This window comes from Parus major, chromosome 2 (assembly GCF_001522545.3).
Source record: "Parus major isolate Abel chromosome 2, Parus_major1.1, whole genome shotgun sequence".
Lineage (NCBI taxonomy): Eukaryota > Metazoa > Chordata > Aves > Passeriformes > Paridae > Parus > Parus major.
Window position 1 is genome coordinate 147,065,314 of NC_031769.1, and position 14,839 is coordinate 147,080,152.

The following is a 14,839-nucleotide window of genomic DNA, read 5'->3' on the forward strand; positions in this document are numbered from 1 at the left end:
TGGCCTCTGCACGTCATGTCACCGCGGGTCACAAAGGCCTGGTGGGCAAGGCCACGCCCTGTCCCTGAGGCCTGGCGGTTTCCATGCAGCCAAGCCTGGTCACAAAGGCCTTTTTTAGGCCTTTTCCTTTTGACTTTGCCTTTGCTTGTTCTGCTCCCAATGACTTACAGCTCTGTGTTGTCCCACCTTGTGTGTTCCTCCCCTAAACATCCCCAAAGGAACCCACCCAGCCCACCATGTGTCCCGGCCCTGAACCCAGGCAGAAGGATCATCAGCAAGGCAAAAATCTGTTTGAATTTAATCTGGCCACTACTGTAAAAGACAATAAAATGTCTTTGCTAGAAGAGATTGGGAACACAAGAAGCACCAAGTAAAATCTCCCTTCTTAACAATGTAGGGGTGAGGGGAAAATGGTTACAAGGGATGAGGAAAAGGCTGAGGTAGAGAATACCTTGTTTGCCTCAGCTTTCAGGAGTCAGATGGGTTATCTGGAGGAGAAGCAGTCCCCTGAGCTGGCACACAGGGACCTGACCCCCTGCAATCCTGGGGGAATTCATTGGTGACCTGCAGAGCTGCTGAGTCCCTGACAAGTCTATGGGGCTGCCCAGAGTTCCCCAGGGGTGCTGAGGGAGCTCATGGAAGAGCTTGCCAAGCAACTCTCCCATCCTTTATTGTCATCATTCCTGGCCAGTCGGGGAGGTCCCAGGTGACTGGAGGTGCCAATGGGACACCCAGGCCCATGAAGGGCAGCAGGGAGGATGTGAGGAACTGCAGGCCTGTCAGCCTGACCTCGGGGCCCGGTGAGGTTCTGGAGCAGATCATCGTGAGGGGGATCACACGGCCCAGAGAGGACAACTGAGGGATCAGGCCCAGCCAATGTGGGTTTAGGAAAGGCAGGTCTAGTGTGAGCAACCTGATGTCCTTTGGGCTGTGGGTGATGTGTCTTGGGGCTGAGGGAAAAGCTGTGGATGGAGTCTCCCTAGACTTGAGGCAAGCCTTTGATTCTGTATCCCACAGCACAGTCCTGGAAAAGCCAACAGCCCAGGGCTTGGGCAGGGGCACTCCTTGATGGCTTAGGAACTGTCAACATGGCCGTGTCCAGAGAGTGGTGGGGAATGGTGCCGTATCCAGATGGTGTTTGGTGACGAGCGGTGTCCCCTGTGGCCAGTCCTGTTCGGTGTCTGTCCTGCTGATGTGGCCAAGGGCATTGAGGTACCCTCAGTAGTAAATTTGTGATGACACCAAGGTGCGTGGGAGTGTCGAGTTGGTGGAGCGTAGGAATGCTCTGCAGGGGGATGTGGCCAGGCTGGATGGATGGTGTGAGGCCATCAGGGTGAGGTTCCAGAAGAGCAAGGTCTGGGTCCTGCCCATGTATCCCCAGAAGCCCCTGCAGTGCCCCAGGCTGGAGGCAGAGTGGATGGAAAGCTGCCAGGCAGGAAGGGCCCTGGGGGTGCTGGTTGACAGTGGCTGAACATGAGCTGCGTGTGCCCAGGTGGGTAAGGGGGCCGGTGGCCTCCTGGCCTTCTGTGTCAGCAGCAGCGTGGCCAGCAGGACCAGGGCAGTGATTGCCCCTCTGTGCCTGGGGAGGCCACACCTCATGTAATTTTTCTAGTTTTTGGCCACTGATGAAAAGAAGGACATTGAAGTGCTAAAGTGTGTCTAGGGACAGGCAATGGCACTGGGAAAGGTTCTGGGGCACAAGCCTGGTGAGTAGCAGCTGAGGGAGCTGTGGGGTCTCAATCTGGGGAAAGGATGCTCAGGGGAGACTTTGTTACCCAATACAACTCCCTGATAGCAAAGTGTGGCCAAGTGGTGGTTGGTCTCTTCTCCCAAGTCACAAGCACAGAATCACAGAATCAGCTAGGTTGAAAAGATCTTGGAGATCATCAAGTCCATTCTATGAATAGGAGAAGCTGAAATAGCCTCAATTAGCACTAGGGGAAGCTTATATTGGGTATTAGGAATAATTTCTCTATGGAATGGTTTGTCAAGCACTGGAAAGGGCTGCCCAGGGAGGTTGTGGAGTCACCATTCCTGGAGGTGTTTAAGGAAAGACTGGATGTGGCACTCAGTGCTCTGGTCTACTTAACAAAGGTTGTGATTGGTCATAGTTTGGACTCAATCTTGGAGGTATTTTCCAGTGTAGTTGATTCTGTGAAAAATGAACCAAACACCAGGTGGGCATTGACTTCTCAGAGCTGCTGATATTTCATACTAATGTTCTGAGGAATTTCCTTTAGGAAGAATCACAGATTAAATCTGTCAAAGAAACTAGAAATCAAATGGCACAAGTGAGCTCTTCACTGCAAGTTTATCCATCAGCTGGTGTTTGCGATCTGGCTCCAGCTTTCCCTCTTGTTCGCAATGGTCCATGAGGTTGATGATGGGAACTGATTGCTTTGGGAGCTGCCTGTGGCTATTAAATCATAGACTCAGAGGTGACAGGAGACCCTCAGCTCCTCAGCCCCGATGATGTGATGAGAGGTGATGGATTCTGTGTGACAGCCACCACCCATTGTCAGAGCAGAGCCTGGAGCTGGGGACACACACCTGCCCCAGATATCCCCATTTTGCTCCACCTGTGCTCTTTCCTGGGTTACACCTGAACCCTGACAAGTGTCAGGTGAGTTTGGGATCATCTCTGAACTTCAACACCTGCATTTTTGCCAGGCAATGTTTGGCAGTAGCATTTTTGGAAATATTCATGAAACTCTGGGGTGCAGATGAGTGTCATTTGCCTTTCACAGCTCAGGGACCAGGGCTCCCTCTGCTCACCTTCCCTAAAAACACCACAGGGACATGAGCCACCAACTCTTACTGAAATGTTTATTAAGATCGAACTTTGGAACAACAGATTGGAACACAATGTCTCGTGGAGTAGAATATTTCTAAACTGATTTTTTTTTTTTCTATGCATAAATGAAAAAAAAATCAAGATTATACAAAAAGAACAGAAAGTGCAGAACACAGTAAAACAGTTCTCATGCAACAATTTTTTTAACCTTTAAACAGAAAATAAGCTCAACAGTGTAGAAATAAAAATCATACATACATTATGCCATCTACGCACTCAAACATTCATCTGTGACATCACTTTTCTTTATCCCTTTTTCCTCATAAAACAACATTATGTGTTTAACACATGCTTATAAACATTGCTAAACTCAGCAAGAGCTATTATAGTGCCCCAACTTAATAAGTTGATAAAAAAGTAGTTGTCATATGGCCAGTTCACAAAGGAACTAAATATTCTTTTTTCTTTTTTTTTTTTTTTTCTAAATTTTTTCCCCGCTATGAGATGCCTATTTGCAGCTTTCTAGTAATACGAGGCATTTAAAATAAGCTGGTCATTTGGCTACTTAAAGGGCTTAGTGTTCATGTTACATCAGGCAAAACAAATTCACAATGGGAATTGCCAATTTTTTGAGAGAAAAAGTCTGGATTTTGGGGTTATTTACTACAGTTTGGCTGTTACTAAGGACTGAGTAGGTGCACAGTAAATAAGGTGACATTGAGTTTGACTAAATGCTCCCAAATCTTCAACCCAAACTTCCAAATTTAAGAATAAATGTGCCAGAGCAGGTGAAACTGAACCATGCTCTGCATTTTCCTTAAAATTTTAGCAGGTCACAAGGGCTTCAAAAGCCCTTTAATTACAGCAGATGCTCTCTTTTGGTGGGGGATGTATTTTTCCCTCCTGGTCACCCCTCGTTTCTCAGGGCAAGGGAAGCTGAAGTGGAAATTCAGGTGAAGCTGCTTGGGTTGAGGAACCAAACTAAATTTGTTTTCCAGGAGGTGATTTTAATTTAAATGACAGGAAAACCTGGAACACCTTAATGAGCAAATCAGTGGGCTCAAGTGTCATGAAAAGGAATTGATCCTTTTTGTTGTTTTCTAAGGCAGTTTCTGAACTCTGCTGAGACTCAAATTCAAACCCCAGTTGGTGTTTGAGCTGCTGCAGCTCCTTTGGATGCAACATGACAAAGAGAAAACTTTGGGTAGCTCCACTTTTTCCAAATGACCATTTTGTGATGTGCTTTACAAACGTTCAGCTTTGTCATTTAAGGAAAGAAAACAGCTAAAGGACTCTCTGGAACCATAAAGTTTCTGCAAAGAAAAATAAAATTTGGTATTTTTTCCACACAGTCATCAACAACATTTCTGTGCAACATTTGGTGTCCATTACATTTATTTGGCCTATTCAAAGGAAACGAGGACAAAACAGCTGCAAAGAAAACCAACTTCTCTTTCACAACAGACACTTCAGATGCTGAAGCTGCTACATGTGCTTGGAATATCATGCAGGAGTTAATTTGTTCATTTAAGGATACATATTTATAGCTGAGCTTGTCTCACATCAGACTAGGATGAGGGAAACCTGGAAGAACTCAGTTGAAAACGTTGTGGAGTCCAGGGACAGCAACACACAATCCCCAAAGGTATTTTGGCCCAAGCAATGTGTCTGGAAATGTACAAACACAAAGGTGCGCGCACACACACACACACACACACACACACACACACACACACACACACATCCCTAAAAACCCCCAAATCTCAGCACCTGCCTCCTGAGCTTCTCCTGCCCAGATGTCCCAGCTGTCCCAGGAACAAAGTGTGACTTTCTCTACCTTTGCTCACAGATGTGACCTCAACCTCCATGGTTGTGAGACCTGGCAGCCAGGAAAATCCTGCTTGTTATGGTGGATTCTGGAGGAAGCCAAGCTCACCCTGGACCAAGGGCAGGGGACATGTTCTTAATGATGGAACTGAGGTTTGAACAAGGTACCTTGCAAAATGCACCGTGGTTGCTGCTGTCATTGCAAGTGCTGGGGGGTTCAGATCTTGCTGGGAGAGGGATAAGAAAGACTCGGTCCTTGCTATGAGGAAAACCTTACACAGCCTGTTCCATCCTGGTGTCTGAGTGCCAGCATTGGAAACAGCAAAAAAATCAGGAGGGTACATTTGCAGCCACCTCCTTTCCAGACTGATGTGCTGGGAATATTTCAGAGCCTAGAAAAAGGCTCCAGATGAAAGAGGAAAAGGACATTGTGTGTTTCAAAAGCACAAACCTCTCTTGGATTTACTGGCATCCTCCCTCATGGTTATGAACAACCCCTATCTTTCCACAACTGCTCACAGCCAGCAAACTGCCAGATCTGTGTTATTAAAAGGCTATTTAGGCAATAAATCTCTATGAAAGTCATCAAATCAGCAGGAAGAGAAACATTCTTAAGAAATTATTGCTTCTGGAATCTGAAATTGCTGTCCACAAACAGCACAGATATCACTGGACTCTTGGAATAACCTCAACAGGGCCAAATCCACACTTGGCCTTTCTGAGGGGTGAAAGTTAAAGCTTCTCTGCTCTCACATGAAACATCTCAAGATATGCAGCTGATTGACCACAGCCCTCAAGGGTCTGAGCACCAGCAGTGCCTCGTGTCACACATCACTGCAGCAGAACATGTTAAAATTGTTTATAGTACTGAACAACACAGAACTGAACCACTAAACCTTAGTCCTACTACACTGAAGGTCCAATGGGATGACTTCAACTAGACAGGAATACAAACAAAAAAAAAAAAAAAAAGGTGTTCATTGTCAACAGGAATAACAAAAAAAGCCATTTCAAACTTCTCTTTCCACAAGATCTGCAACAAACACATAAAACTGTACTACTTTATCTTTAATTGTGGCAAAAAATTTAATCATTTCTGTATCAAAAGATAAGGTAAGGGACAGATGAAGAAATAATTCATTGCCCACTCTACCCTGAGAAGTGCTGGGGCTAGAAAGAAAACTCTCACATCCAAGGAAAAGCCCTTGGGAGACCTCAGCAGGTAAAGCCAGAGTAGAGGTTTCCCAGGCTGGCCCAAGGATAGGAAGAGATGCTTTGGCTGGGGCTCCCCAAGTTAATTCTTCTGGCAACACTACAAAAACTTCAGCACATTTACAATGAATAATTATTTCCTTTGCCTTTACCAGGGAGTGAAATCAACTTCCTGCTGTGGCAGCGTGCATATTTGTGTGTTATTAGCCCCATAAACAACTCCAAACACAGATTTTAACATCCAGTTCTTAGAAATGAAGCCATGCCAAACGCTGTCTGTGACAAAACTGGCCCTGCCCTGCCATAGCTTGAAGTCTCTGGGTTCGAAATGAAAGGTCCTTCCTCCCTCCTCGCCCTTCCCTGGCTGAGAAAGCTCCATAAACATGGGTGAGCTCACTCCCAAAATGGTTTCATGTTCCCTCTGTGGGATGTGAAGTCAGAGGGAGCTTCAGCCTCTCCTCCCTCTCTGCAGCTATTTAGTCAATCTGATGGTGCAGTGAAAGATCTTGGCTTAGAAAGTGCAATGTGGAGTAATGGAGATTTGATCCATGCTGGTCCATGGAACCCTTGGGGAAAGAGTAAGGCTGGCACCAGTCAGAAGATGCAGGTTTTTAAACTGTTGGAGAACCTTTCCTGCAGTAGAGATTAAAATAAGGAGTACTTGACAGTGGTTATTTAACCAAAAGCAGAATCTTCAAAAGGAGCTTCAAAACTAAAATATTAAAGCCACTTTAAAATGTGTAACTCAGCATGTAACTTACATGAATGCCAGTTCCAGGGTGAAACACATAATTTGTCTCTCACACATGAACATCACCAGAATATATTAAATGTAACTGAGATGGTAAAATTCATGTCAGAATTTCTCACAACTGCTTTCTTCAGTAAGATCTCACACTCTTCAGTAGTATCACTCCCCTGGCTGAACACAGTTCACAGTACGTGTTCTACATAAAAAAAATATTCACCATAGAAAAAAAAAAGACTTCCTCAAGATACTGGGAAAAACAAATACAACCCCTAAGTCCTGTGTGATTACATGTACTTCAGTGCTCTGTGATGTCACCAGCCTAAAAACTGGTCTCTCTTGATAGCAGAGGCTATAGGCATTGACTGGAAGCCTTCAGAGAAACCCACGGACGCCACCTTCAAATACATCCAAACATCCATTTCTCAAATACATTGACAATTCAAGTAGTTCATTAAAAATTGCTTTTCATATTGTAATATAGCTTTGTCTGAATGCCTGGATTGCAGCATGGTTGACACAGGCATTTGCAAGTCTCGGAGAAGGAGGAGTTTGAGGCAGCAGGAATCTCACACCACGCTGTGTTTGCCTGTCCAGCACTCGGACTGACAGCAGCCCAGGGGGCCCAAGCCAAAATGAGTCAACAGCATCACAAACACATCTTACAAATGACAATCAGAAGTTTGTGAAACACAAGTTTTGAAAGTTGCTTTAAATGGCTGCTGGATAATGATCCAAACCTATTTTAAATCAAGTTAGCACAACTCTTTCAACCTCTTTCCAGAAAAGTATCTTTGCACTGCAGCTGTGTCCTGAATCATGGAAGGGGACAATGGAGGATGTGCTGACAACATTGGTACGGCAGCTCAGAAGAGCTCCGGCCTAAAATTCCTCCAACACAGGGACCGGAACAGCAACATTTGAATTTTAAGGCCTGAAAACTGTTTCTGACACAGATTTTTATACACCCAGACTAAGCAATAAAGTGACGGAGGTAGGCCTTGGGTTCTCCTTGTTGTACTGACCCCGTGCCTTTACCTTGGCTGCTGCATTCCCAGCCAGGAGGTTAAAGGATTGTAAAAAGTGCAATTAATCAGTGACTTCCTTTCCCTACAGAAGAGAATCCGCACGCCCCCTCCCATGAAGCTGACCCCAGAGATGCCCTTTCTCCACGGCAGCTTCTTCCAGAGATGATCAGGTTTAAATGCTGAGAAAACCCCCGAGTTCACCAGCACGTGAAACTCTCAGCTAAAAATTGTCACAGCGTATTCCAACGACATTCATAAAATGCAGCACTTGTGATAAAGAAACCTGTGAGTGCTGGTCACCTCTCCCAGCTGCTGCTCCTTCCATCTAAAGCTGACATCCAGCACTCAGTGTCACCCTCTCCTGACAAGCAGCAGATTTGGGAGTGGTTGTGAATAGTATGACTAAAAGAATTCATGGCAATTTCTTAGAAACCGCAGTAATTGCTTTTCTTTTTCCTTGAAAATAATTGCAAATAAAAGGATTCTGCAGTAATTGCTTTTTTCCCCTTGAAAATAATTGCAAATAAAAGGATTCTGCAGTAATTGCACTAACAAAAACATGAAGTCTAAAATTAACGTAGCTGTCAGACCAGTAATATCATGCTTGTGAAAAAATCGATTGATATCTAAGCATTTGATTCAGTTATTATGCTAGTGAAATCTGAAATTTTCAGACAAAAAAATGGCAAGAAACTATAGGTAGAGATAGCTTCCATTTTCTGTTAGTTTAAAAACAGCCGAAAACTTAATTTTTCTAATTGCTAATTGTATACACTGTGAGTCTCATGCAGATTAATAAAACTTAGTTGAAATCTAAATGTATTCTTAATAAAAAAGTGTTCAGAAATGACGTTTCTAAGTTGTAGAGAAAGCAATTAGCGTCAGAGTGACCTGCTCAAACCTAGAGGAAGGACTACAGAATTTAATTTACATTTTTGCATGAAACTGCCTTTTCTTCTGCAAATTTTAGCTACAAGTAGTGAAGGTCCTAATTTGCTTTCCTGGAAAAAGAAAACCACAACAAAAGTTCTTGATCCTGCACCTGCACTCCTTGGAATGTGGGTGAACAAGTGTTGGCAGCCTCACACGGCTGACTCGCCCTCCGGCTCCGCCGCCGTGGCTCCTTTGCGCGTCAGCTTCAGCACCGTCGGCTTCTCCACGCCCGCACCGCTGCCCTCGGCTGTCTCTGGAGGACCCAGTCCTTTCTGCTCTTCCTTTGGCTCTTCATTGACTTCAGGGTAAATCACCAAGAAAGTCGCTGTCAAAAAACCCAGGAAGGATCCCACCGAAGCCACCATGGGGATGACTCTGACCGTGCCCACCACGTCCACCACGCCGCCGAGCGCGGAGGCCACCAGGATCTGGGAGATGTAAACCTGACACGACAGGATGGCGCAGTCAATGCCGAACCCTCGCTTCGAGTTCCCAGGGCTGTGGTGGATGTACTGCAAAAAGACAAGAAATGTGGTAGGAGGTAAAACAATGGATGAAAACAATACTTAAACACCAGAACCTTCCTCAAATTCCTCAGCCCCATGGTCAACTTCACATCATCTTTGTGTAGCACCACACAACACTACACAACTCCAGAGCAACAGCCTCCTTATCTGCTCATCAACAGCCTCCTCAGGACCCTGCAGCATGAGGCAGATATTGACTAGGTCACTTCTAGCTCCAAGATTAGGTTTTGTAAAAACAATTTTACATGAAACATTTGGTGTTACATGAAACATTAATTTTATGATCATAAAAAGGAATTCCCCTCCCAATTGCAATGCAGGAACTTGCAATAAATGATCCTCCTGTAATGTGTAATCCAAATGGAACAGTGGAATGACACTGTTGGGAAGTAAAATCATCCTTGTTTCCAGAAGAATTGTTTTTCTTTATGCATCCCCAAAATTACAGCTGCATTTCCAGACTCACTTCAAAATCTAAGACTGTGAAAAACCTGAGTAACACTACCATACCACATCTGAGACAGGAGTAACAACTAGATATATAGTAAATACTCCAATAATAATTTAATTTCTCCTCATCTGCCACATGCACCCAGATTGTTTTATACCTCATAATAGAAAAAAGCAATCATGACTCCCTCTGAGCCAACTCAGTGCCAAAACTATCTGATTTCAGCACCAGCTCCTGCTATTTACTATCCATTCAAGCTTTGGCACACATCTTAACAAAGCAGGTTATCTTCAATAATTTGATTTAACAAATCCATTATGCCACCATGATCTTATGAGAAACATGAATGTTCTGCCTTGATTCACATATGTACTCCAAATATTCAATTTACCTGTTTTATCTCATGGTATTGTCCTAAAAGCGCGTAGGGGCAGTAGGAGATGCTCATGGAGACTATACCCATCGTGCTGATCATTATCATGGTGACGTACACGTTGGGGAACATGGCCATCACTGCAGTGCCAAGGGAAAAACCCAGTGTGCCCAGGATGTAGATCACTTTTATGCTAAGGTCATAGTTGTCCAAGTATTTCTGCAACAAGGCTGCAGAGATGAAGAATAAAACAGGAAATCACAGAATGGTTTGGGTTGAAAGGGACCTTAAACCATCCAGTTCAAACCACCCCTGCCATAAGCAGGGACACCTTCTACTATCCCAGGTTTCTCAAAGCCCTGTCCAACCTGGCCCTAAACACTTCCAGGAATGGGGCAACCACAGCTTCTCTGGGCAACCTGTGCCAGAGTCTCACCATCCTCACAGGGAAGAAATTTTTCCCAATATCCAATCTAAACCTAGTTTTTCAGTTTGAAGCCATTTCCCCTTCAATATCAGTTTCAGGGGATTGATGTGGCAGCTCTATATCCTATTTAGGAGGTAGATGCTCATATTTGGGCTGTCTGACCAGCACAGCCCAACCCCCATTGGGAACAGGATGTGCTCCTGCTTCAGAAAGAACCTGTCCCCACAGTACTGAGCTGTGCAGACATGCCTGCTATGTGCTACAAAACACAGAATTTAAGTTTGACAAAAACTCTAAATTTCAGAGTCTATTGCAAGCCCAAATTATCTGCAGAATGACTTTCAGAAATATATATTTATAATTTTGATTTAAAAACAGTCTTTGCAAAAACCCTCTTGCATATGTGTACAACTCCTATGAAGCATGGTTTTAGTTTTCTGAAGGCTTGTTAAATGCCACTCAATATCCTTTGATTTCATTTTGTGCTTTATGCCACTTAACCATCTGTTCATACTTCCACCTCAACATTTGGAGGAACATTTTCATATTGATTCTTAAAGAAGCCCTTCCCCTCAAGACCACAAGACATGCTTTTCCAAAATATCCTTTACCCCAGACAAGGAGGTGGATGCCAACTGAAACAACACTTTCAGGAGGCCAGGAATTAGTGACCTTGTGGGTCACTTCCAACTCAGAATATTCCATGATTCTACTTTTACCTTAGAAATACATGCATGAGGTGCATTCCACTGTATGACTGCACAGTCTCTTACCTGAACAAACAGCAGCAGTAGCAGCATAAATCACCAGCCCCCAGCACCCCATCTGAACCCCAGCATTGTAGGCATGCAGCTCAGTCGAGTTTGAAGGGGCCTGCAACAGACACAAACACCAACACCGCTTTGTTGTACTGAGCACATCTCAGAAATGAGGGACTCTGAGCAGGCCTGCCCATGGGAACTGCTCTCCTACCTTTGGATCGCCCTGGAAGATGACCTGTCCCATGAAATCTGTATAGAACACAGCTTCAGCAATGATGGAAAACCAAGTCAGGAGGTGGCAGACGCACAGCCTCAGCAGCTCCTTGGGCATCTTTAGCATCGACAGCCACAACAGTCTGACAGTGGTTTCGGTCTCGCCCTCTTCGCTCTCCGTGTCCCCGCTGGAGTTGGTGGTGCCGCTCTGGTTGCGGTGCCGGCAGCGCTGCCGCTGCCGTTTCTGCATGTCGTAGATGTCGTTCATGCTGCGCGAGGACTTGATCAGGACGATGGCGTTGGCCCGGCGAAAGCGGTACCGGTGGGAGCCGATCTTGCCGTAGTAGGAGAAGGTGTAGGACGGCTGCCGGTAGAACATGTGCCTCCGCCGTCGCATGGAGTTGGAAGTGCTGGATTGCTTCATGCCTATTCTGGTGTGCCCGTTGAGGAACTCTTTTGGTAGGGAGCCGTTGATGTTTGGGATTTTATCTTCATTTACACGATTATCAAGCAACATTTCCTCCTCCTTCTCATTCTCCCTGAGGAAAGCAGACAGGTGGTTGAGTTTGGACTTCATGATCTCTTGGCTTGTGTTGTGGGGAGTGTTTGGATATGAAGCATCCTGAAAAATGGAGGGTTCGATGTCATGCAGGAAAAGCAGCTCCGATTCAATTTCCAATGTGGCATCGGGCATGTGCAGAACTGAGTCACTCTTGCTTCTCACAATGTTCACCTCAAGGAACTCCATATTGAGGTCATGCTCCGACTGAACCTCATCATGGAACATGGAAGCTCCATAGGGCTCTTCCTCACTAATTACATTCAGCCGGTTCAGAGGGGGGAGACTGCCACTGAATTTGGCACTGGAAAGTGTATCTCCTTCATCATCGATCCTATCCTGCTGAGGGTTATATTGCTCTTCTTCAATGCTAAAAAGGTGGAGAGCAACGGAGACAGAGAAAATAATGGCTGCGAAGAAAAAAAGGACTTGCTCTTGAGATTTAAAAATGCTACCCAAGAAGGTCTGTGTCCAGTCCAGCCCTCCTAGCATATAACCAATTGCTCCTCCAAGACCTGTGAAGAGAAAAAAGTGAGAAGTGAGTTCAGGAAAAATCAATTCAGCCACAATCTGGTCTTCAATAAGACTGAACAGCTGCCAAAAACATCTCAGCTAACTCCCTACCAGCTGAAAATGCATGGATGTTCAGGGCCATGTCTTGTTCTTCACTGTCCACCACATCCAACAAGTAGGCCCGAATTGGCCCTTCGGTTGCATCAGCGCAGAAGTCCAACACCACAACCCCAAGCACCGTGAGAACTATTCCAATGGGCTGCTTGTCCGGGACATCACCAATAGCCAGACCTGGGGAGAAATGGGAGAGGTATCTGAGCATCTCATTTAAAAAGGGCAAACTCCTAAGAACAAGCTTAATACCTTAAGAGAGAGGTGGCCAACATACTGCAAACATTCCTTTATGGAGCAAAATGGCAATTTCAGCTCTTTGGCACAGCATCATGGAAGGTCTAGGACAAGGATGGTTTTCATGTTCTTAAGACGGACATTTATCAAAATGTTATGTTATAAAGCATCTCTTAAACCTCAGGGAGCACTGGATATTATTTTGTATTCCTCCCATGTATTTTCCTTCAGATGCTGAAGGCTGTTTTTATAAAAGACGCCATGGTGGGAGAGGGGAGCATCCAAAATGACATATTTCATCTGTCAGATACATTCACAGGTAACTGCACTGCTGGCAGCATTCCTGACTTGATGCTTAATGTATAGTAGTCACAGTACACCAGGATAAAGTGACATTTAACCCCTTCATCTATCTTTTTGATTTTCTTAAACATTCTTATTTTCTAGATTGCTTTTTATAAGCAAAACTTTTAAGGATGAGGCAACATGGATATATTTTGCATTGCAAAAGCATCAGTCAGCTTCTGTTGACAGCATGATATGAAATGCTTTTTGTCTACAGAGTAGAAAGGCAGCATTAGCACAGAGCTGGATAATTTGTTACAAGATGAACCAGCGACAAAAGCATGAATTACTCAAATCACAGAGATTTAGAAGTTACACATGTGAGGCTGATAAAACCATTAGTGTAACCGATTAAAATGTCTGTGGAAGGAGATGAACTGGCTAAGCTACTGAAAATCAGCTAAATCTCAAGTGCTGATTCCTGCATATTGAATCCTCATTTATACCAAACCTTTTGAAGGCAGAAAACACAAGCAGTGCTTTATATCTGCTGGAAACCTGAACAGGGCAGGAGAGAACAGGAGCTGGATAAGGTGTTCTCCTGGGACATGGCTGTATCATGATTGGGATTAGCCAACCTCTCTGTTCCTGGTTATCCTCTCTGTGACTCCTACTACCAGAGGCCACATTATGAAAGAGGGTCTGATACAGTTTTTGCAGCATCTCCTGTTGTCCTAAATTGCAATTAGGATTGCAAGTAACTGGAAACTGAGGATAGGAAAGCAAAGAACAAAAATTGACAAAATTTTGTGCTGATTTATTAGAAGGCTTCAAAATAAGCCTATAAACTGAACCTGAGGTTTGCTTGCTAGTATCAATGGCTCCTGACCTAAACTACTGTATGGAACTGAGAGCTTCTTATCACTTAAAATCTTGTAAGAGGGTTGCAGTCTAACATCCTGCAAACATCTGGAGGAAGAGGAGTAAATTTTGGAGACACAACAACTAAATACAATTAATGACAACTAAATACAATTGATAACAAACCATACAGTCATCCTAGGACAATTCCATATGATAACAATTCAAATAAATAATATTTATTGTTTGGATAAATTAAAAAAGCACAAACTAAATGTCACCTATCTGAATAGCTTGTCCACTGCAGTTTGCAGAGAACTGAAGCCAATCATATGGCATTCCAGTCTGGCTTTAACAGGCTGAGCCAAGGTAACATTCCATTCATTTCCCTCAATTAGTAGACCTGTTTCACAATAGAGCTGCATCTAACCCCAAAAAAGTGAGCCAAGAGGATGTTATTAGGTGCTAAGTTCCTTTTGTTTGCATCAGTCCAATCATTTTGTAAACATTTTCATAAACGTACTTGCTGTCACCTCTCCTACAATAAATTTACAAAGAGATTGTAGATTAAATTAGTAGTAAACTATGTTCAAGGGAAACTATTTTTACCAGCTTTTATGGGGGCTCAGGAAAAATTATTTTCCCACATAGTTTTTGATAAACAAATATTAACTGTGTTCTGGACTTTTTCAATACCGGGTCTAAGAAAAGCACAAGAAAAAGTGAAAAGATAATTTTTGAAATAATGCTGGAAACAGGATGTGTTCCCAGATATGCATTAAAGGGAAAATGGATCACAACAGGAAACATTTCCCTGTGAACAGGTTGCTACAATTTTCCCATGTCAAGGATCAACCAAATTCGTCTCAGCGACTGCAAACATTATGCTGGCAACCATTGTATTAATAACATTGTTATTAATACCAGTTACAGCTACGATTGCACAATGCTCAGCACAGTGCTGTAATTCATGAGTTCA

The 14,839-nt window shown here is 44.0% G+C and overlaps 1 protein-coding gene across 8 annotated transcripts in view; it reads right to left on the bottom strand.

Moving 5' to 3' along the window:
* Window positions 1–2,812: 2,812 nt before the first annotated feature.
* The window catches only part of SLC45A4 (solute carrier family 45 member 4), an 85,035-nt gene continuing 73,008 nt past the window's right edge, over window positions 2,813–14,839 (bottom strand). For all 8 annotated transcript variants that reach the window (XM_015618003.3, XM_015618002.2, XM_015618001.3 and 5 more), the window contains 5 exons: window positions 12,478–12,657; window positions 11,293–12,368; window positions 11,094–11,193; window positions 9,912–10,123; window positions 2,813–9,054 (listed from right to left, as the gene is read on the bottom strand). In XM_015618003.3, coding sequence (XP_015473489.1) covers window positions 8,692–9,054; window positions 9,912–10,123; window positions 11,094–11,193; window positions 11,293–12,368; window positions 12,478–12,657 — 1,931 coding nt within the window. In that variant the 3' untranslated portion in view covers window positions 2,813–8,691. The remainder of the gene's footprint in view (window positions 9,055–9,911; window positions 10,124–11,093; window positions 11,194–11,292; window positions 12,369–12,477; window positions 12,658–14,839) is intronic.